This window comes from Polypterus senegalus, chromosome 16 (genome assembly GCF_016835505.1).
Source record: "Polypterus senegalus isolate Bchr_013 chromosome 16, ASM1683550v1, whole genome shotgun sequence".
In the NCBI taxonomy this organism is placed as follows: domain Eukaryota; kingdom Metazoa; phylum Chordata; class Cladistia; order Polypteriformes; family Polypteridae; genus Polypterus; species Polypterus senegalus.
In genome coordinates this window covers 86,548,036-86,572,746 of record NC_053169.1, presented here as the reverse complement: position 1 = coordinate 86,572,746, position 24,711 = coordinate 86,548,036, and the positions used below count along the sequence as shown (strand labels likewise).

Genomic DNA, 24,711 nt, shown 5'->3' with positions numbered 1-24,711 from the left:
TAAAACATTGCATTAACATTAAGGCAATCTGTCGATAAAGTTTTGAACCCAAAGCTATGTCAATTGTTACGGAACATAATCGAAAATACAACTATCCTTGAATAAGTCTTAGCTTAGGAGGATAGCAATCATCTCATATGTTTGAATTTTTTTGCACCTGTGAGTTCCACCGTTAGCATCATAATGGGAAATATATTAATTAGAACATGCCATCCATTTTTCAACACACTTATAATAAACTCAGGTTCACAATATGCTGGAGTGAAAACTCAACAATTTAAAAATTCTACTTGCTACCACATATTTTGTAATAAGTATACTTTTCTAGATTTTTTTACCTAAGAAGCAAAAAATGATTATCGCTAGTGGAATAAAAATGTTTGTGAAAAACTAAATAATTCAAGATGGCAAATGTGACTTGAATATTCTATTCAGTTCTTCTAGATTGTGGGTAAATTGCATAATTTTTACTAAAACTGGGCTCTAAACAAAAATTCACCTCAAGGAGCCAGTCAAATAAAAACACAATGGAGGAGCCAATAGCTTTGATTTAGGTTCCAAATAACCAAATGTGTAAAATGTTACTCTTTCAGTCTCTCACCTTTCTAACCTCAATGTAAGTGTGCCTAATTCTTTTACTTTTCCTGTGAAATGCATCCTTCCCTCATGCTTGTGTGTCCATCTTGATGATTTGGGTAACTGAGCGTCACTGTGTGAATGAGAGGGAGGTCAGTGGAATGGTGAGGATGCAGGAAGTAGAGTTGGCGAAGGTGGATGAGTTTAAATACTTGGGATCAACAGTACAGAGTAACAGGGATTATGGAAGAGAGGTGAAAAAGAGAGTGCAGGCACGGTGGAATGGGTGGAGAAGTATGTCAGGAGTAATTTGTGACACACAGTTATCTGAGTGAAAGGGAAGGTCTACAGGATGGTAGTGAGACCAGCTATGTTATATGGGTTGGAGGCGGTAGCACTGACCAGAAAGCAGGAGATACAGCTGGAGGTGACAGAGTTAAAGATGCTAAGATTTGCATTGGGTGTGACGAGGATGGACAGAATTAGGAACGAGTACATTAGAGGGTCAGCTCAAGTTGGACGGTTGGGAGACAAAAGTCAGAAAGGTGAGATTGCATTGGTTTGGACATATGCAGAAGATAAATGCTGAGTATATTGGGAAAAGGATGCTAAGAATAGAGCTGCCAGACATGAGGAAAAGAGGAAGGCCTAAGAGAAGGTTTATGGATGCGATGAGAGAGGACATGCAGGTGATGGGTGTGACAGAGCAAGATGTAGAGGACAGGAAGATATTTAAAAAGATGATCTGCTCTGGCAACCCTTAAAGGGAGCAGCCAAAAGAAGAAGACGACCCTTTGTGCTCAGCACTGGGGACACATTAAGTATAAACCAGCCTTTAGTGGAATGTGGCTCATGGATCTCCAAGGAGGAACACCCACCACCGTACCAACACATATGTTAAGGTCACATCCGCTCAACAATACAAAAATGATTTCATTCACCACTGCTGAACTAAGTACAAATGATAATCGCCAAAGCCTATCATTTTATTCATAGTGTGGAGCTGTGTAAAAGGAAGTTTTTTTTTAAATAATGTTCTGCAAAGTTTTGGAAAGAACTGTCTTATTCCTAAAAACAATCTAACTGCTGGGTATCTTAAGCCAACAATGCCATTTTTATTATTAAACCAAAAGCATGGGACTTAAGAGTGGCTTGAATTTTGCTTATGTAAAAACTTGCAAAAAAGCATAATTTTGGGTACAAAAGTGGATATCTAAATTGTAATCCCATTTTAGCCTCTGCACTGATTTGTGCTGTTAAGCAACAAGACAGTCAAATGCTACTCATGGCAGACTAGACTTTACCTTCCCAGGGAAAAGTCTACCTTCATCACTGTAGCCAAGTAAAACAGCCATATTATTTCCATAATCCCACTGATCCCTTGACAAACACACAATGATTTTAAACTTCACTTGTTAACAAAGACATGAGATACTTATGAGGGATGTTCAAAACGTTTCCTCACTTTTTTAAACTCTATTATGAATTTCAAAAACAAATTACATCACTTTTCTACATTGTATCACAAATGAAGGTGACTATTTTCCCAGTGTCATACCAACTTTTTAATGCCCAATTACTACTCCAGACTTTACCGTTTCAAACGAAAATATAAAAGTGCATAAACTTATTGAACGTTCCTTGTAAATTCCTATCCTTAGGCCAGCTACTAGCTACTCACCCAAAGAGAAAAAGTCAGATTTTACAGGGGAGAGAACCCTGTCCAAAAATTTGGAGATGTCAACTCTAAACACAAATGGATTAGGTTTGGTGGTAAACAATTCCTGTGTACAGAGCAGATCAGTGTCACTTAAAAAATAAAGTTACATTTCTCTGCAAAAAGTAGAGATGCAGCCCTCAGATCCCTAGGAGGATAGTTTTCACTCCTTGACAGAACCTTGATATCGAATCTATGAAATCCACAAATCAGAGTGCAGACTAGATGCACACTACGGCCTATTTTAATAGTTTAAACCCTAAATATGTCCCCAAAACACTTTAATTTCAAACTCAGCTTAATACATTACCTAAAAATAAAGAATGTAAAGGTAAACCTGTATACTGTACTGCTATGTCTCCCGCAGTGCTAGAATGTAAAATACCGATGTTATCGCTATATGTACTGTAATTCATGAAAATGCATTTTCATTGCCAGAAACCTTAGACGGTGCAGCTCGTTTCGGCAGCATCTTGGGGCTTTAACCCTTAAACTGCCACATACTTGGGGGTTAATCCTATTACTTTTTTGCTGCACTTTAAGTAAACGTCACAATTAACAAAGAAAATGTGAAATTTTAATGGAACACATTTTTTTTTATGCAAACAGCATCAGAATTAATGCAAAACTGATCATTTTACACACTGCTATTGAACTGTAAAAACTATTTAAAAAACTACTGGAACAATTTGTACAAAGTGCAACTGACGCCATGGATGTAAATCACTGACCCAACTGTGCTTAAACTGGCAGCACGCAAGCACACAGAGGTAAGCGCCGATGCTTGCAGGCTAGTCTTAGTGGAGCTTGGGTCACAGAATTGCACAGAAACACAGGAGACTGTAGAAACAGGAACTTTATTCAAACACTTCAAACAAACATGTCTCTTTCAGAAGTAAAAGAAGCTCAGTATGCAGTTAGTTATCGATTAAACAATAGACAAACAATCATAGGGGAGCACAACCCCCCAGCAGGAGCAGAGAATGTCTGGGGGAGGAGAGAGAAACAAAGCAGTCAGTCAAAAAAGACAGGTACTGTTCAGGCTGTTAAGTAAGCGTAGCGTAGCGTAGCGCAAGAAGCCGCAATCGAGAAGACGGTGATTTATTTATTTTTATGGTGGAGATTCCAGGGACGCACCCAGCATTGAGAGACAAAAACAAAGCAAACTGGTAATCAAACAGCAAAGAAAGAATGTAATGAAAACAAATGAAATAAGAAAACAACGATACCACCCCTGTTCCCCTTACGGCGATTACAAATTAAATACAACAAAGCACAAACAAAACACACCCAGTAAATCATGAAAAAGTTCATGAAAAATGGCAACGGATGAAATGTAATGATCAAAATAGACAGTCCAGAGATCCGCATTTTGAATGGGAATGTACAGATTGTCCTACCGGTAGTTCCTGAAATGGTGAAGAAGGGTGGACGGGTTCAGGAGCGCTCCTTCCTTTGCAGAATGGCTATAAATCCACTTACAGTCCTCATGTACACAGGCAAACAATCCAGACACACGAAACGATCCAGGACAAAATGAACAAGTACAGGTAACCCAACAGAAGGCAGGTAAACAGGAACTTGAAACACAAATTACAAAAACTTTTTTTTTTTTTTTTGCTTTTGGTCACCGGCCCCCTTTTTAAAAGCCGTGTTGACATCCTTTGACCACAACAGCCCCAACACCCTCAGTAGAATACCAATCAAAGCCACTGCAGGGACTGCTGGGAGTTGCAGTTTCAAATTCTATTGGCTACTTTCACCATCCTAAGTCATGGTTCTCTCTACAGTACAGTACAAAAAGCCATAAAAATTGCGGAGGATATTTGTGGTTTCCGCCAACATTTATTAGTTAAGTTCTAAGGAAAAATCCGCGAATGACTGAGGCCACAAACTCTGAACCGCGACTTTGCGGGGGTCTACTGTATACACCAATTAAAGCATACATAATAAAACAAATAAACAAATACGGTAATCACTCAGATAGGTTGTATTCATGTTCCACAGCCAAGATGCATACCATAATGTTCCTCTTGAAAAAGATTTCCATTACAGTACTATGGTAGGCATTCCTGTTGAGCCTTGGTTAAGTAGTTTTTCAAGTAAAAAAAACAAACAAACTGGAAATAAAAAACAAAACACTGCAAATTAACCGATGCAGCCAAGCCATGACTGAACAAAATGAAGAGATGTGTTTTTCCCCATAGCTGATGGAGATGCAGTTTTTTTAAATGTGATAAGAGGGCAATGCCTTGGAGCAAGTAAAAGTACTTAGTAATTTTTTTTTTGCTAGTAGACATTTATTCAGATCTACTATATACTGAGGCAGTACTCATTGTATTCTTTGATGCTAATGGAGAGTCAACATTTATATCTTTGAATGAATCAACTTTAAATCATCTTTGCAACATTACAGAATACTGCTTTGAATTAATGTAATTTTAGTTCTGCTGCAATCTCTCTCATACCAACACCACGGAGGACTGTATGTAGCATGTGCAACAGTTAGCAGCTCAAAGTAATATTAGCCCCTGGTAAAAAACAAATATTGAATACAGAAGAGTACTTAGTTACATAGTACATCTGATACATTCAATTAACCAATGACACAATAACTAAGGCCCATTTACTTAGAAACTATCATGGGTAGATTTATAAAGCTGAATGAGTTTATGTGGGTGTTCTTCTGGCATGCAAATCCAAGCCACTGAACCCATGTCCACCTTCATCTACATTCTGTTCTGTGGTATACTGTAAGTCTGAATAGCACAGATGACAGCATGTTCAATTGCTTGCAAAAAAGTCGGTGGCATTGCGGTTCAAATCGTACCAGTATCCTGATCTAAGTTATGCTTTCTTTGTATGCAAATATACATGAAGAATTTTTATGAACACCATGCAAGTCGGAAAAAAAAAAAAAAAATACTGTTTATTACTGTACAATTGTCTCTTACCACAGCAACATTGTGAGACAATATTTTTCTATCTTCATTATTCTGTAATTTAAAAGTGAATACATTACCACAGTCCCTTATGAAACCAGAACTGTGACCATCTTTATCTATTCTATTTTGTTCTTTATTAGTTCACATCCGACTTGCTCCTGCATAATTATGTAGCTGGTAGTTTAAAATAACCATTCCTGCATGTCATTAGTATTCTATAAATTTCTCTGTTCCTATACAGTATGTACTATCATGATAAATGTCTTTTGCATTACACTAGGAAAATCAAAAGGCTTGCATATGCAAGCTTTAATTATTATACGTAAATGTATATCTTTAGTGAATTCTTAATTCACACACTGAGTGACAAATAAGGAGACACAGGCTTTAATTAAAACAAAAAGAGTTTTATTTAAAGCATGACTCAACTTCTTATTAAATCATCTATTCTTTAAAAAAAAAAAAAAAAAATCTGCCCTCCATGGACTCTGCTCTATGAATCTAATTTAAAAAGCCATTTAAAAAAAAAAAAAAAAACTTTCTGCAGTCATGGGAAGGTTGGGTAAGCATCTGCCAGATACAAGGAGACAGTACAAACTGAGCACAAGGGCCATTTCATGCCCAAACTATGACAACAGGAAAGAAGCTCCACAGGAGCCACTAAAGAAGGTTATGCCCCAATGCATCAAGGCTCCCGAGTAGCCCGGCACGCATTTCTTATGCTAATTAATACTTACTGCGCTTCTGCTTTTATTTGGAGAAAGCTTTCTTGGTTTCTGCTTTACGTCTTGGCTGGAGCTAAAAACACTGCTAATCGGGGGGGATGGGCAAAGCATGAATATTTTAATTATTCATTGCTGCTTCCCCTCATTTACCTTTTCACTTGGGATAGAAGTAGACATCGATGGACCACCAGCTGGGGGTGGGGTGGTTCATCGTTTCTATGAACGATATGCATTCAGTCACACTGCACGTTTATCAGGCTTCAGTACATTTTCAGGATGACAGGATGACGACTGTAACACCTTGGGTAATACAATGCATAAAAATAGGCTATAGTCTGCTGCAGTAGCTCTCTTAGAGGCTAGGATACTTAATATTTTATTTTATACAAACAGGGAAAAGTAAACCTGTTAAGCGGAGAATCAAAAGCAGTATGGGTTTTTCAAATTATTTTCAAACTAATGAATAATCACATGATCATTATATCGATCAACTCTATTCTATACTTTGAAGCCCTTTACATAATTCATTATCCTCTTTATTCATATCGCTCCCAACTAATGTAAGAATACCTCACATTTACTAATAGAGACAGAATACAGAAAGCAAAGCCAAGAAGCTATTTGGAGGTGCATAAACCGCAAAATACCTTTTTTCCGCGACCATCAGGCTACAAGGCAGTTTTACAACCCCATTGCTTCCATGGTTTAACTGCGTGCTATAAAACTAGTTTACAACCGACCTCCAAAACGCACCATTTCTTGTATGCACTTCTACCTAAAAATTGGATTACCTTTTCTGCTTGTAATGTACAGAGCTAATCAAGAAGCAATTGACATACTGGCATTCTCCATTTCAAAAACCTTGGATGCTTTCACATGGAATGTTTGCTGCTGAACTACAGAAAACCTCGAATCTTTAAACAAAAATGTAAAGATCTTGCTGCATTACTATTTCAATAAAAAAGAAAATACTTGAAATTTAGTAAGCTATACATTTTTATATTAAATTGTACAACAACTTATGAACTTCCCATATTGATGGCATTCACACGTGACAGGCCCGTGAAAGGAGAGCAGGTATTCAAAGCATTTTTTTTTCTTTTTTAGCATTTTATTGATTTTATTGAAATCAAATAACATTCCATACAAGCAAGTCAAGTTTAACAAAACTAGGTTTGAAACAAATCAACTCCCATCCATGAGAAAGACAGCTAGGCCAGCAGAGTAAAACTTTAAGCTAGTAAACATAAGTAAATAGATAAATTAATAAATGAATAAAAATAAACAGAATAAAAAAAAGAGAGATGAGAGAGTCCGCTTCCTCAATTTAAATGCTTATTCTAAGATGTTATTGATTAGATCCTGCCAGGTTTTAAAAAAAAGTTCCTCTCAGTGAGAATTCGATTTTTTTTCCAATTTCAAATAGTTTATAACATCAGTTACCCACTGACTTAAAAGAGGTGAGCTAGGATTCTTCCAGTTGAGCGAGATAAGTCTACGTGCCAATAGTGTAGTAAAGGCAGTTACAGTTTGTTTGTCCTTCTCCACTTTAAGCCCACCTGGGAGTCGACCAAACACAGCTGTTAATGGGTTAGGAGGGATTGTGACACCAAGGCTGTCTGAAAGGCATTTAAAGATTTTGGACCAGAATGATGTTAATTTGGTGCAGGCCCAGAACATGTGGCCCAGTGAGGCTGGGACTTGATTGCAGCAGCGTTCGCATGTTGGATTTGCCCTGGAAATATTTTGGAGAGTTTTAGACGAGACAGTCAGGCTGGGGCTCGATCGCAACGTTCGCATGTTGGATCTTGCCCTGGAAACATTTTGGGCAATTTTAAGCAAGAGAGATGTGCTCATTTTAAGTTGAATAATTGTATGCTTTGCGCATATGGAGTTCAAGTAAATTCTGCATATTGCTACCTTTCACTCCTTTTCTGAGATGCCGAGTTAGAGATCCTTTTCCCACTGTACTCTGGGATCTTTGAAAGGGAGGGACTGTAAAATGGTTTTATATATTACGGAATTCTGTCGGAGTCCTCAAGACTTATCGATATTTTTTCTGGCATAGAGGTAGGTGGGAGGTGAGGAAAATTGGGCAGGTTTTTGTTTAACACATTCTAATTTGAAGATAGTGAAAGAAATGTGTTGCTGGAAGGTTAAATTTGGAGTGTAATTGTTCATAGGATGTGAAGACGTTGTCTACTTACAGATCTCTAAGATAAGTACAATAATAAAACAATCAATTCACAGTTTCATTTTTGTTGAGATGAAAAACACAGTTTAAGTGTTGTATTTTTTCATATTACCATTTTCCAGACAAACACAGTTTTGTCTCAAGTACCTAAAGCATAAATACAACCTTTGTACATAAACTATGGATGAGAAACTGAAATATGAAAAAGCTAAGTAAAAAGTGTCAAAGACTATATTGCATAATATGGCATCATGGGCAGTTTCTGAAAGGTGCATCAAGGTCTCCTTCCACCATACCGGCTATGAAAGCCATCTGTTTCGTTGCTGCTATACTGCCGCCTAAGCGCATCTCTTTCGTTGCTAAGAGAGAGAATGATTTCTTTGATTTTCTCACATTGGAGTAGGTGTGAAGTGGACACTGCAGAGCTACATTCTGGAAATAATTTGCTTCAATTTAATTTATTGAAATTTTTAAAATAACTAATCTTATAAAAAACACTGAAGTTTTGTGCTTGTTTGTGAAAGCTGTTGAGCTAGTTGTAAATATTTAAATATCATTTGCCGAGTCTCTTATGCCTGGATCAGTTTCTTTATGGTCAACTCTTTTTACTCAAAGCAGCAGGGTTTTACCAACATGAACCAGCAATTTATTTATTTTGATTATGCAGAAGCGGAGATGACAAAGGTCTAATAGTTACACTAATGAAAACCTGGACAAATGCCGAATTCTTTACTGTAATATTCAATTTTCAATTTCAATTCTATATTATATATATATGAGTAGCAGTAGGGGGCGCTATTGCTCCCTTGAACCCTCAGGTACCACGCCAAACACCAGGTAAAATTCCAATAATTCTTCTTTTTATTATAATTATGTGCACCAAGCACCCTCCACTCCACACTACTTAATAATAATCACAATAATCACCATCAATCCACCAACTCCCAGACACATAGCCACCCTTCCGCACAGCTCAGTTCGTCATTTGGGAGTTCCCAAAGTTCTTTTATAGTCCATGACCCAGAAGCATTTCTTCTCCGGGTCAACTCCACATCTTCCTTCCTCCAGTGCCCTGGAAGTAGTGTGGACTTCCGTCTTCGTTATCCCGAAGTACTTCCGGGGTGGCGTAATCATAAAAGTCCCCGGGATCTTGGTGAGCTCCCCCTGGCGGCACCCACGGTACCCAACAGGGCTGAAGAGACAGACTCCATGTCCCATGCTGCTCTTCAGGAATCCGAGGAGCCATTTCTATCCAGGGGAGCTGCCATCTAGCGTTCCGGGGGATGTAATGTCCTTTAGAGGCCGTTTTTCCCAGTTGAGTGCTGTCCCTCACTATATATATTTTATATATATATATATATATATATATATATATATATATATATATATATATATATATATATATATATATATATACACACACACTAATAAAAGGCAAAGCCCTCACTCACTCACTCACTCACTCACTCACTCACTTACTCACCACTAATTCTCCAACTTCCCGTGTGGGTGGAAGGCTGAAATTTGGCAGGTTCATTCCTTACAGCTTCCTTACAAAAGTTGGGCAGGTTTTATATCGAAATTCTACGCGTAATGGTCATAACTGGAAGCAGTTTTCTCCATTTACTGTAATGGAGATGAGCTTCAACGCCGGGGGGAGTTTAGTGTGACATCATCACGCCCCACGTAATCACGCAGTACATAGAAAACCAGGAAGAGCTCAAAAAAGCGCTGAAGAAAACATGCATTATATAATTGAGAAGGCAGCGAAACAATAAGAAGCGAGCGACTGACATATACAACCATATTCATGAGTTCTGCTACTTCGGAAACAAAGCACGATGTAAACCTACACTTTAAATTAAGTTCATAGACAGGCTGCCGCTGGCGCTTGTAATTTAGTGCCTGCCCATATAAGGCCGTCCGTCAGCAGCAATCCAATAGCAAACTGCCACGGGTAAATATTCACGGGTGAAGGACTGTGCTTATGGAGAGGAAGATGAGATGGTCAGGGTGGTGTTTGACACAAACTCAGCGAAACTGCGAGAGAAAGTTTTAAGTGCCAGGACTAAGGTAACATTAAATACAGCCATGGACATAGCACGAGATGGCACCAGCACAGCTGGGAACCTTCGTTGCATGTACACCGAGCGGCTCACGTGAACTGACGCAGTGCAGAGATAAAAGGCAACAGTTCTAAAGAGCGCTGAACAAAACCGAATTACACAATTGAAAAGGCAGCAAAAATATGAAGCGCCTGATAAGCATATTCATAAATCCAGCTACTGCGGAAACAAAGCACACGGTGGAAAAGTCAATGTCCCGCTAAAGGAAGACAGTGTAAAAAAAACCCGTGCATGCAGTGTGTCAGGTCTCAGATGAAGAAGACGAGCTGTTTATTGATGCAGTAAGAAACGAATCGATGAATGAAACCTGTCATCTTTACAACGATTGACAAACACGGAATGTAACTTGAACACAACACATCCTACAAATACGAACCTGATTGAAAGAAATAATGATAATCAAATCCTTGATGACAGCAACACTCACAAAACAAATACTGTATATTGACAGTCATGTTACGTTATTTTTAAAATGTTCCCTTTTCTTTTTCTACCTTTTTTAACACACTACTTCTCTAAGCGGGTATATATATATATATATATATATATATATATATATATATATATATATATATATATATATATATATATATATATATATATATATATATATATATATATATATATATCCCATCTACATACTCGAATAATGGATACTTTATTCGCCATCAATGATTGTTTTGGTAAAGCCATACTCAGTGTATTCATTAGATGAACGGTAAAAAGTAAGAGCGAGGGGAGGATGACTCATTGAGGCATGCAGGCTGTAGTCTTGGCGTCAACTCTATCTGAATTGCGCGATCACATTTGAAAAACATATCTTTTCAAGTTCTATTTAGTCCATATGTGTCAAACTCAAGGTCGGGCCACATCCGCCCGGCGTAATTATATCCGCCCCGAGATCATTTTATATACTGTATTATTGTTATTAAAGCCCGGGTATATGAAGCGCTGGTAACACAATAAACTACAGATCCCATAATGCAAGCGCTTCAGCTGCCTTGCATCAGGGCAACCTGAATGCAATTCAGAAGATACAGAAAACAGCATAATTAAATAAGAATCTGACACTTCAGCGGACGTTTTAACCCGTGCACAATCACAAAGTGATTTCAAGTGAAGCTGCTTTTATGGGAGACACAAATGCACCAGTTCACCTTGCCCCACTTTCCCTGTTGCCAAGTACTGTTAAACCAAGTCGTCACTACGGTGTTCCCAAACACGCACTTTGCTGATAAACTGAGCGCACGCGCACTGAGTTTGCACGGCGCTTTGGTGACTTTGATGAACAAAAAAAGTCCGTCTACATGCGGCTCGAACCTTGTGCATGCTTGGTAGCACATATCTGTGTGAGAAGCTCTTCTCAGTGATAAAGACTAACAAAACAGCACACAGGAGTCGCCTCACTGATGAGCACCTGCAATCCATCCTGAGAATCTCCACAACACAGAACCTCACAGCAAACAGAAACGAACCTGTTGCCAAAAAAAGATGCCAGGCGTCCAGCTCTAAAATGACATATGAGCAAAGACAACTGAATGATTTGATTTGTTATTGCACGTAAGAGCGGAGTCAACGTTTTAACAAACAGCGTATTGCACTGATCTGAAATAGCTGTGTGTGTATATATGTAGATATGTATGTATATGTATATATATGTTTATAGATGTGTGTGTGTATATATGTATATATATATATATATATATATATATATATATATATATATATATATATATATATATATATATATATATGTGTGTATATATATGTGTGTATGTATGTATATGTGTGTATATATGTGTGTGTATATATGTAGATATATATGTATGTATATAGTATATATAGATATATATATATATATATATATATATGTTTATGTGTGTGTGTGTAAATATATATATATATGACAACAACACTCATCACTCACAACAGTGACAAAACAATTACATTGACAATCAGGTTCACGTTATTTTCAAAATGTTACCTTTTCTTTTCATTGCTTCTTTAACACACTACTTCTCCATGCGAAGCGCGGGTATTTTGGTATATATATATATATATATATATATTTTATATAGTATTATATATATATATATATATATATATATATATTATTTTAATTTATTTATTATATACTGTAAGTACCTATTTGCCAGTATGGTACAGTCCATAGTACCCACTTCTGGCTTTGAGTTCTGTCTGAAGTGATGCATGTAAGTCAGGGGTGTCCAACTCTGGTCCTGGTGGGGTGCAGTGGCTGCAGGTCTTCATTCTAATCATCTTCTTAATTAGTGAACTGCTTTTGCTGCTGATTGACCTGCTTTGCCTTAGTTTTAATTCACATGACTCAGACCCCTTAGTTGTTTCTTTTTCCTTAATGAGCAGCCAAACAATAATGAGACACAAAATAAGCCACCACATGACTAGCTAACCTGAAATAAAGAAAGGTGAAGGTCTCTGTCATGTTGGTCTGCTCAGGTCACAAATACATCTTGACGGTGGTCTTAGAAAAAACAGAAAATCAACAGTCTGCTGTGGCAGAACAAGAGCAGCAACGACAGCTTTAACAGCAAGAATTGGCTTCTCATTATGAAACTGGCTGGAGTTTGGAGCCTCAATTTAACTGATTATCTGTTGTCTCGTTTCATGTCTGACTTCTTTTGGCTGTCATTTAATGAAGAAAAGAATCAATTCAGAGGACTGAAGTCTTAAAGCAGGGCTATTAAAATGAATGGAAAGGGAGTTAATTAGCAGTGGCAACGGCTCGCTGATTAGGAAAAGGGTTAGAATGAAAACCTGCAGCCACTGCGACCCTCCAGGACCGGAGTTGGACAACCCATGATGTAAATTAACTCTAACAATTAGTAGCTAGTACCTTCTTTGCCAATTACTTTATGTTTTTCCTTTCACCATTTCCTATATACAGGTAAAATTCCATTACAATGAATATCTTTACAACGAAATTTTCATTACAACAAAGTATTTTTATGGTCCCGACTGCTTCCCCATATAACGCGAGTCTATAGAATTCTCGTTACTACAAAGTACATTCAGCAGATACTTTCATTATAACGAAGTGCTCAAAAGACCTTGAAATGCCTGAATGAATCATCCACAAAGCAGTTAGTGCTGTGGCTGCAGCTCAGTTGTGCACAACGATCCCCAAACACAAACACTGTAATTTTTTTTTCTTTCTTCAAACTTTCCTCGTACTGTTTTTTTTTTTCTTCTTTTTTTTGCCCTTTTTGTTTCCTGCAGTTTTCAGTGATACCTTTTTGCTTATGGCCTGTCAACATTTAAAAAACATCCATTGGAATTTAACTCATAGTCACCCTCCTATAGAAACAGCAGACACGAAAAAAAGATAACAGTTCATATTAGAAAAAAAAACTTTACATTTTTGCAGCTCTCGATTGCAGCAAAAAGAAAAAAAAAGACGTTGCCAGTGAATTCGGAATTTCTCTATCGACACTGTCAACTTTATTGAAAGACAGAGCAAAAAAAAGTAGAAAAATCTCAGGTTGCAAATGTATGTGAACTGCTGCATTTAAAGACGTTGAAAAGGGCATTTTTCAGTGATGCTCGTTCAAGAAACATCCCTATTAATGCGGCACTCATTCAAGAAAATGTGAGGTTTGTAAACTCTCTTGGGAACTCCCCAACTAGATAGCAAGCTGAAGAATGTCCCGAAGTGCAATCTCCGCGTCCGTACGGGGCAATAGCAGGCTCACAGATATGCCGCGTCTATCCGCCAAAGTAAACAGAAATGATCTCGATGGGTGATGCAAGGTTAGGAGCACGTACATTGTAAATGCAGATAACAGGATTACTTGGTCACTGATCTGGCCACAACCCTGTCTGACTGCTGTGTCTGTGTATAGCAGAGTGGCAGATCACGCTATAATAAATAACTGTACTGTTCCGGTTTCAAGCTGAATAAAGCTGGTTTTGCTAAAGTACTGAGACTAAGCCTTGTGTTTTGGGGTGCAAGACAGGGACTTATAGCGCAACCCGATCTTTTATGATTTGCTTTTGTGGTGCTTCACTGCACCACTGTAAGCCTGCTATTGTCCTGCCCCAGCAATGGACAAACAATCTTCCACAGACACTGCAATCGCGGTTCAGGGTGTCATTCCCGTTGGGTGGGGGTCTCAAAAGAGTTCAGAAACCTCACAATATGAAGAAATAATAATGATTTGGCTCCTGATTGATAACTGTGCTGCCCACAACATGCTTCCACATTTAGATAATGTTCGCGTGGAATTCCTCCCACCCAATTGCATGGCAGTGCTTCAACCATTGGATTTGGGGATTATTCGCACCCTGAAAGTGTATTATCGCAAGGAAATGCTGAGAAAATTTCTCGTCAGCATAACTTGTAGGCAGAAGGAGATTAAAATTAACGCAAAAGAAGCCATTGAAATGATTGCAAATGCCTGGTCGCAAGTTAAAGAAAGCACAATAGTAACAGATACAGAATCTCATTACAACGAAATATTTTTTAGGTCTCTGGGAGTTCATTGTAATGGAATTTTACCTGTATATACCTCATAATTTAACAGACATAGCTTTTGATCTCTTGCTTTCATTCGCCCTAAAATAAAAGCTGAAACACTAATGGCATCAAGACCAATCTTCACAAAATTACAACATCCAAGAACATGACAAATAGGATCATAATTTAAACCAATATAATTAGTAAAATTAAAAGCTTTTACAGGATGATAAACATTTTAATAAAACATTGTAGTATCCTAACAACGTTGTTCTCTGAGAAAGCAACTAAACCCATACAGAGATTAAAATCTCAATCAAAAAACAACCCTCATAATAGAAGGACAATGGACAAACTCGGCATTTAAATATTACATTACAGTAAACCAGCCTTCTGGTTTGAATGAACAAATTAAAGTGAAATCTAGCTTAGGGCAATGCCTACAGATTCCAAGCAGCCTGGCTCTATGCTATTCACAACCTACTGACACTCATAGTTTGAACAGAATAAAGGCAAATGCCTTAAGTTCTGGGGGCACCTCTTCTGTCATATATTACTTTAGCACTTACATTCTCCTAGGAGTTACTGAACTGTGCACACAAACACTATAAAGAAGCCCTAATTGAATTTCTTTAATAACAATACACTATGAGCATCTCATGCCACAGCTCTTCTGACTGACAGATAACCAAGTCACGGCTATTTATCAATGATATGTTACAAGCTGGAAACATCAAATGGAACAGTATAGTAAGCTGCCCAACCTATTATGGAAAACATGCTTGTTGGTCACATCCAAGTGCATTCTGGGCAACTATTAAGACTAATACTTTCATTTACTTACACGCCAATTTAATAACTAAAGTATCAATCACAAACACACAAAACAATTAGTTTAGATAATATAAATTTTTATTACTTGCAAAAATACTGTATCATTCACTTTCATAAAGATAGATAATTAAGAAGATAAAATATTACTTATAATTATTAAAACTACATTTAAAATGGTCATGTCATTTTATAATCTGCTTAATCCAGACCAAGGAACCTATTCAAGGTAGAGTAGGGCACAAGGCAGGAACAAACACTAACATAGGCCGCCAGTCCATTGCGGGGCAAACACACACACACACACACACACACACACACACACACACACACACTAGGGCCAATTCACCTAACCTGCATGTGTTTGAACAGTGGGAGGAACCTGGGGAACATGTGAACTCCACGCAGGGAGGACCCAGGATGTGTACCCTGGTCTACTTAATGCAAGGCAGCAGCTGTACCATTGTGTCATGGGTTCGTCATACAATACTTTTTGTAACAAACAAACTACTTTGATTAATATGCATTAATGTCAGCATACTGTTTGCAATCAAAGAAAATCAAAACGAGCAACACCAGTACTATTTCAGGTATAATTTCATTTTGTACATTTTGCTGAAGGCTGGTAAGTTTAGTATTTACAGTGTGTTAAAGAATGCCGTCTTATCTGCTAGTGAAGAATGACTGCCTAGGCTATTGTGTAGCAGAACCACACAGATTAATGTTTGTGCCCGTGTTACACCAATCTCAAGAAATCCACTACCAGCATGAGTACCAAAGACAATTTCAACCTAGTATGTGGAGTGAGGGCAATAAAAGGAAAAGTTGTTTTCTAATATTGAAATATTTAAAAACATGTTTAAAGTATCAAAAATAAAGCACCTACTGATCATTAACTCAGGGAGGGAGGTTAATATCCTGTAACCCAGAACTCATCCATGTATATTGTCATACACGTGCCCATTGGAGGCCGCTAAAGGGCTCAAAAGAAGGTAATTCCTGATCAGACCAGGGAGTGGCAGAGTGCATTAATCCTTTCTCTTATCTCCCTGCAGACCAAATGCAGGAAATTCCACCTGGCTCCCATGATGTCACATCCAGTTCCACCCCAGAAGACGTCACTTTCATACCAACAGAAGAGCCCACCTCCTAATGACCTCATTTCTAGTTCCAGTCCCAATATTCCTCCTCTTCCTGCTTTTCAACTTTATATCCACCATGGTTCCTAACCTGTTCAGTTCTGTTTTGGACTCTTATCTGTAAAGGCCATTTTCTCTACCTTTTTGCATTTGCAGCCAATTCTCAAGTATATGGGAGGCTGCCCCAAACCTCTTTGTTGTGTCAAGGCTTGATTATTTACCACAATATGTTATGTGTTATATATTACAGGCAGGGCATTATAGACATGATTTTTATCAATGTTTTCTTAAAACCCTTAAGCACATCTAAGTTACCCATTTATGAATCTAAAGCTGTTTCAAAAAACACAAGTTCAATTTATTATATTTAGTATATTTATTCAGTTTTGTATATTTAAGTTAAACTAGGTCAAATCAGAAAGACAAGATTAAAAAAAATAAAACTCACTATAATTGAACAGCATCCCAGTAGAGACATCTAAATCTTAGAATAACCAGTTTTTCATATATTCAGTATATACTAGGGGGCTTCGTCCACTGCTCGCTTAGCTTGCCAACCCCCCTGTCTGCGCTTTGCACCAGCAACTTCACATATCTGTTGCTTACATATGTGGATTTCAAGTTCTCCAAACAACAAAACTTAATTCTCACGGATAGGCCTCTTCATTGGGAAGAATCACGACTTTTTCCTGATTGCAACACGAATTAGATGATCTACAAGTCTCCCACTTAAAGTTTAAAGCCAAACAATATCTACATACGTCTGTCATATCACCTATGTCTATCTATTCGATCTCTTTTCGCTTTTACCTTTTCTTCAATATCGCATTGAATTTTGATTCCGAGTTTGGACCTACATGGTGACAACACAACGCATAACTGCCCGTGAGTGAATATCATTTCTTTCTCTCTACAAGAAATGTGTCCGACAATAGCATTCACACAAATGAGAAATGATTGAGCCATGTGCGTGGTTATGTGGGCAGGACTTTTTCCCAAATCTGTTTGCATAACCACTTGTCTTGCGGGGCTTGAAATTTTCTCTCGCGTGATTTCACTTTCACCAAACAACAAATGTTTTATTTCTCACAAATACGCCTCTTCATTGGGAAGAAACACTACTTTTTTTTCCCCTGATAACAACACAAATTAGACGATCTACAAGTCTCCAACTTAAACTTTAAATCTGAACAATATATCTGATCTCCTTTCGCTGTTTCATTATTTCACCGAGTAATAATTTCCGTTTGTTTGCACTAATGTGATCTTTAGTATCCTTTTTTTGAGACTTTTGAATTTTCAGACTTCCATTATCTCTAACCTGCTCTGCATGTGTACCACGCCAACGTTTTTGAATTCTTTACAACGTTCTACTTTATCATCTACTCTTTGTCTTTTATTTCCAGCCCTGGGTGTGGTTAAATCTCTTGGCACAAAGACTTGTCTCGCGGGACGTGAAAGTGTCTCTCTGAGAAAATCACGTCTCATCTCCTTCCAAGATTTTTGATTTTTTTTTTTTTTATAATAGAGAGATCTCTTTCCTTCCCTCTAGTTAATGTTATACACCAAAGGTTTGCTCATGGCCAATCAAATTATAGCAGGCTTATTAATGTACTTCCTTCTGCCCACCACAACTTCAATAATTTTAGAAAGCACAACTGACCTGCCAGGGTCTGTCCCAGTCTAAAGGGATGGGAAATGCACCAAACCAGGCTCCAATCACACTGCACAGTGTGGTGATCTGCAAACTGGTGTCCCAAATTGACATTGCCCTGTAAAGAAAATTAATTTGCATAATAAGAATATATAAATTATTCTTCAGTCTCACAAATATAATGGATTGTAGGGCTAAATTTAGCCTATAATTATATGTCAAACACAAACACACAATGCTTAGTAATGGATGATACACTTAAGCTAGAGAAATATACTGCTCAAAAGAATTAAAGGAACACTTTTTAATCAGAGTATAGCATAAAGTCAATGAAACTTATGGGATATTAATCTGGTCAGTTAAGTAGCAGAGGGGGTTGTTAATCAGTTTCAGCTGCTGTGGTGTTAATGAAATTAACAACAGATGCACTAGAGGGGCAACAATGAGATGACCCCCAAAACAGGAATGGTTTAACAGGTGGAGGCCACTGACATTTTTCCCTCCTCATCTTTTCTGACTGTTTCTTCACTAGTTTTGCATTTGGCTACAGTCAGTGTCACTACTGGTAGCATGAGGCGATACCTAGACCCTACAGAGGTTGCACAGGTAGTCCAACTTCTCCAGGATGGCACATCAATACGTGTCATTGCCAGAAGGTTTGCTGTGTCTCCCTGCACAGTCTCAAGGGCATGGAGGAGATTCTAGGAGACAAGCAGTTACTCTAGGAGAGCTGGAGAGGGCCATATAAGGTCCATAACCCATCAGCAGGACCAGTATCTGCTCCTTTGGGCAAGGAGGAACAGGATGAACACTGCCAGAGCCCTACAAAATGACCTCCAGCAGGCCACTGGTGTGAATGTCTCTGACCAAAAAACCAGAAAGACTTCATGAGGGTGACCCGAGGGCCCCATGTCCTCTAATGGGGCCTGGGCTCACTGCCCAGCAGCATGCAGCTCGATTGGCATTCGCCATAGAATACCAGAATTGGCAGATGCACCACTGGTGCCCTGTGCTTTTTACAGATGAGAGCAGGTTCACCCTGAGCACGTGACAGAAGTGAAAGGGTCTGGAGAAGCCATGGAGAACATTATGCTGCCTGTAACATCATTCAGCATGAGCAGTTTGGTGGTGGGTTAATGATTGTCTGGGGAGGCATATCCATGGAGGGTCACACAGACCGCTATAGGCTTGACAAAGGCACTTTGGCTGCCATTAGGTATCAGGATGAAATCCTTGGACCCATTGTCAGACCCTATGCTGGTACAGTGGCTCCTGGTGCACGACAATTCCTGGCCTCATGTGGTGAGAGTATGCAGGCAGTTCCTGGAGGATGAAGGAATTGATACCATTGACTGGCCACCACACTTTCCTGACCTAAATCCAATAGAACACCTCTGGGACATTATGTTTTGGTCCATCCAATGCCACCAGGTTGCACCTCAGACTGTCCAGGAGCTCAGTGATGCCCTGGTCCAGATCTGGGAGGAGATCCCCCACAACACCATCTGTCATCTCATTAGAAGCATGCACCGATGTTGTCAGGCATGTATACAAGAACACAGGGGCCATACAAAGTGCTGCGTACAATTCTGAGTTGCTGCAGGTTGATCATTTTCATTTCCATCAAACGATGTGGCATCCTTTCGTTCCTAACACATTACCCAGTCTATATCAGTATAGATATCCAGGAGGATTTCTTTTTCCCATTGAGATCTGATGTGTTTTCAAAGTGTTTCTTTAATTTTTTTGAGCAGTTTATATTTAAAAAGCACCCATGAAGCACTTCAGCTTTATTTAATGTACAATGTATGTCTGTAATTCTATTTACATAAAATTATAATGAAACCACTGCATTGTTAAATTCAGCATTTTGACAGTTCTGATGATGTATGCAACTATAAAAACAATTAAAAAAAAAAAAACATGGCAAAGTCTTAATTGATCTGTCCTCCTTGTGCGTTTCACGTTTAAGATTCATAAGGTATGGCTAAAGCATATAAAAGTGTTGCAGGTACAAAAACAACAAGATTCAATAATTTACCAAAAATTGCTTCATACTCAAGACACTTTAAATTATACGACAAGGGAATGGCATACAGGAGCAAGTGTCCTTGCACAACTTTAGTGACATGTATTAGATATGGAAGATACTCTACCCTAATTACTTTCAAAATAGTCTTCCATTTTGACTTACTGTACAGTAACTTACAGGTACACTAAATAGTTTGTTAAATATTAAACTTTAAACTACATATTCAAAGTTGTATAAAATAAATGAGATAATTTGCAGAATAAATACAAAGCATTATTTCAATGTCAGGCTTTTAGTGTCATTGTCAAAGAAAGCTACATTAATTAATGGAACAAACTGCAATATAGATAAATGGCACAAATGCCTATCAAGAAACAGAGTCTCACTATATAGAACTAGGCATTCTAAGGACAGTGGTGCACATGACAAAACAATAATATTAGGAGAGGTTTTTCTTTCCATTGAAAGTTAAACACTGCATGAAAAATAGGTTAGTGATTTCAACATTGAACAAATATATCCATCCATTTTTTAAATATACTTTTTTTTTTACATAAGGTTCTGGGAAGTGCAGCCTAATAATAATTTTGAACGTAATATTCCAACACAGGGCATACTTATGCACATATCCACACTCACATTTGACAAACCTTGATCAGTTTACCTGCAGATTAAAAGGACATAGACTTACATTCCACATGAGGACATTTGTTATCTGTACGATTATGATTTACAGGCTTGGGTGCAGACCTGTACTGCAACACATGGAGGTTACACCAAATACAGTATTGTGTATGGTATTTACCAAATAAACCATATCTTATGTGAGTGTGCTGGAGTGAGTGAGATCATGTTCTTAACACTCTCAGATGAATTTCTTACCCAAGTCACAGTTCATTAGCATAACAGTAAGAAATGCAAACTATTTACTAGTTCAACCACAGTTGGTTGTTGGTTTTCAAATCCCGAGAAGCAGACACCAAGATGTATGATAATTAGCTCTTGCCCTTTGCACTTATGTGCACTCATCCAAATTGGCAGCTTCTTTGTAAATATCATGAAGCATTACGACTGAATATGAGCAGAGTAAATATATTCCTGTGACCTCAAGAAAATCTCCTCTGATATTTTAAGGAAATACACATTTACCCAAACATCCATCTATCCATTATCCAACCCGCCATATCCTAACTACAGGGTCACGGGGGTCTGCTGGAGCCAATCCCAGCCAACACAGGGAGCAAGGCAGGAAACAAACCCCAGCAGGGCACCACCCCACCGCAGTTACCCAAAAAGGCTCTTTTAAATACCAAAACAGACCAATTAATAAAGTAGAAGTTTGAGTAGAACTATATAAAAGATGTAATTATACATATTTTGTTAGCTGTGGTAATTACAACTCGAAGACACATGATATCCGATATGGTGTTTCACAAGGCTCTATCCTGGGACCGCTGCTCTTCTCAATCTACATGCTTCCGTTAGGTCAGATTATCTCAGGACACAACGTGAGCTACCACAGCTATGCTGATGACACACAGCTGTACTTATCAATAGCACCTGATGACCCCGATTCTCTTGTTTCACTAACACAATGCCTGACTGGTATCTCAGAATGGATGAATAGTAACTTTCTCAAGTTAAATAAAGAGAAAACTGAAATCTTAGTGATTAGCAATAATGGATACAATGAGGCTATTAGAAATAAACTGGATACATTAGGATTAAAAGTCAAGACGGAGGTAAAAAGTTTAGGGGTAATTGTTGACTGTAATCTGAATTTTAAATCGCATATTAATCAGATCACTAGGACAGCATTTTTCACTTAAGAAACATAGCTAAAGTTAGACCTCTTATATCACTGAAAGATGCTGAGAAATTAGTTCACGCATTTGTTTTCAGTCGACTAGATTACTGTAACGCACACCTCTCAGGACTACCCAAGAAAGACATCAATCGTTTGCAACAAGTGCAGATTGGAGCTGCTAGAATCCTAACTAGGAAAAGAAAATCTGAACACATTACTCCAGTTTTGATGTCACTACACTGATTACCTGTGTCGTTCAGGATTGACTTCAAAATACTGCTTATGGTTTATAAAGCCTTAAATAATCTCGCTCCATCTTATATATTGGAATGTCTGACACCTTATATTCCAAATCGTAACCTCAGATCCTCAAATGAGTGTCTCCTTAGAATTCCAAGAACAAAACTTAAAAGAAGTGGTGAGGCGGCCTTCTGCTGCTATGCACCTAAAATCTGGAATAGCCTGCCAATAGGAATTCGCCAGGCTGATACAGTAGAGCAGTTTAAAACACTGCTGAAAACACATTACTTTAACATGGCCTTTTTATAACTTCAATTTAACTTAATTTAACTTAATCCTGATACTCTGTATATTCAATTTCCTCATAATAACTACTCATGGTGGCTCTAAAATCCGTACTGACCCCTACTCTCTTTTTCTGTTTCTTTTTCCGGTTTCTTTGTGGTGGTGGCCTGCGCCACCTCCACCTACTCAAAGCTTCATGATGCTCCAATAATGATGGATGGATTAAAAGGCAGAAGTCTACATCACCATCATCATCAAGCCCTTCTGTGAGAACCCTAAATCCAAAGAGGACTGTTTCATTTATGTTAGGTAGATTGCCCAGAGGGGGCTGGGTGGTCTCATGGTCTGGAATCCCTACAGATTTTATTTTTTTCTCCAGCCGTCTGGAGTTTTTTTGTTTTTTCTGTCCCCCCTGACCATTGGACCTTACTCTTATTCGATGTTAATTAATGTTGATTTATTTTGTTTTCTTATTGTGTCTTTTATTTTTCTGTTCTTTATTATGTAAAGCACTTTGAGCTACTGTTTGTATGAAACTGTGCTATATAAATAAATGTTGTTGTTGTTGTTGTAATTCAACATCAAATGCTGCATTATCTGGTAGATGTACTTCAGCCTTCGGAGAACTAGTTTACCTAACTCTGATTTATACTAAACGTGGTGGATAACATCAGAAATAAAAAAGTGAAAGATGATGTGTGCCTTATTTTGAGAGTTCAAAATTAAGCACAACAGTTCACACCACAGTAACGACACACCTTACAACATGAAGGCCAGTCTCACTTGAACAGAATCTGACCTAAATTAAAAACAACCCCAATAACCAATTAGTGGCAAAAAAGAACACATCAGCAAAATGTAAAATATAGATGCGTCTAAAATGCATGTTTTTTAAAGCCCAGCAGAATTTATTAGACTTCAGGCGTTCATTTCAGTTTTAGTGTCTAGTGCAATTTCCTTTAATATCTACTGCATAAATTATATATACTGACCTTCCAGATCTAAGATGATATTTGCAGTTATGTTTATTATAAACAATACAGTGTCAAATGAACTATATATGTTTTACAGCATATTTAAGACCTGGTGAATATTTATGATCTCTGACTGCATGTGCAATATGCACATTCTATTCTTTACTGTGCCACAATCAACGCTGTGATCCACAGGGGTTGTCATCTCTCCTGCTGTGTATGACATTGTTTAATTTCTTTCTGAGGTTCCTTACAGCTCTCAGTGCAGCCTCAAGCAATATTTGTAGTTGCTTTCATTCTTGCTCCTTTTTAAAAGTGACTTTTATCTGGAACCCCCTAGGTTAGCTTTTACTCTTTAAAAAAAGTTAAAAGCTTCAAGATGTGCTTAAAAGTTCTAAGTGATAAATGAAGTATACACGTAAGCCTCTGCAGAACTTTTGATATTAAAAATGATTTAACTTGCAGTTGCTAACAAAGACATGCATAACGTCATGCTACCATGGGCTGAAAAATGGATGGATGGATATAAGCAGTTTATTTTGTAAAGAAAAGTGACTTAAATTAATATTATTGATATTTAAATTAGGTCCTTTACTGTTTAGCGTTGAAGATTACTTATCTACTACTGTATCGAAATATTTATGATATACAACACAAGCAATGCTATTTGCTAGCATACTCAGTTTACCTCTAAAATGATATACAGTACATGGGACATACTGTAAATTCAACTTTACCTATGGTCCAAAATTTTAAATTATTTATTCAGCATTCCATGGGTACCACTAGAAGGTGTGGACATCCCTTCTTAAGATTAGTATTGTTTATTTAGCATATACCTTTATTTATACCGGGTCATTAATGTCACTAATACTGAACATACTTACTGTATGTGATAATCAACGTGCAATGCATATCCACTTAAAATATCACAATTTATATTATATACAATTCCAAGGTAAATTGGCAGT

At 37.8% G+C, this 24,711-nt stretch overlaps 1 protein-coding gene across 4 annotated transcripts in view; it reads right to left on the bottom strand.

The window, feature by feature from the left end:
* Positions 1 to 24,711, bottom strand: part of pigf (phosphatidylinositol glycan anchor biosynthesis, class F) — a 62,887-nt gene that overhangs the window by 15,667 nt on the left and 22,509 nt on the right. For all 4 annotated transcript variants that reach the window (XM_039738202.1, XM_039738204.1, XM_039738201.1 and 1 more), the window contains exon 5: positions 18,412 to 18,520. In XM_039738202.1, coding sequence (XP_039594136.1) covers positions 18,412 to 18,520 — 109 coding nt within the window. The remainder of the gene's footprint in view (positions 1 to 18,411; positions 18,521 to 24,711) is intronic.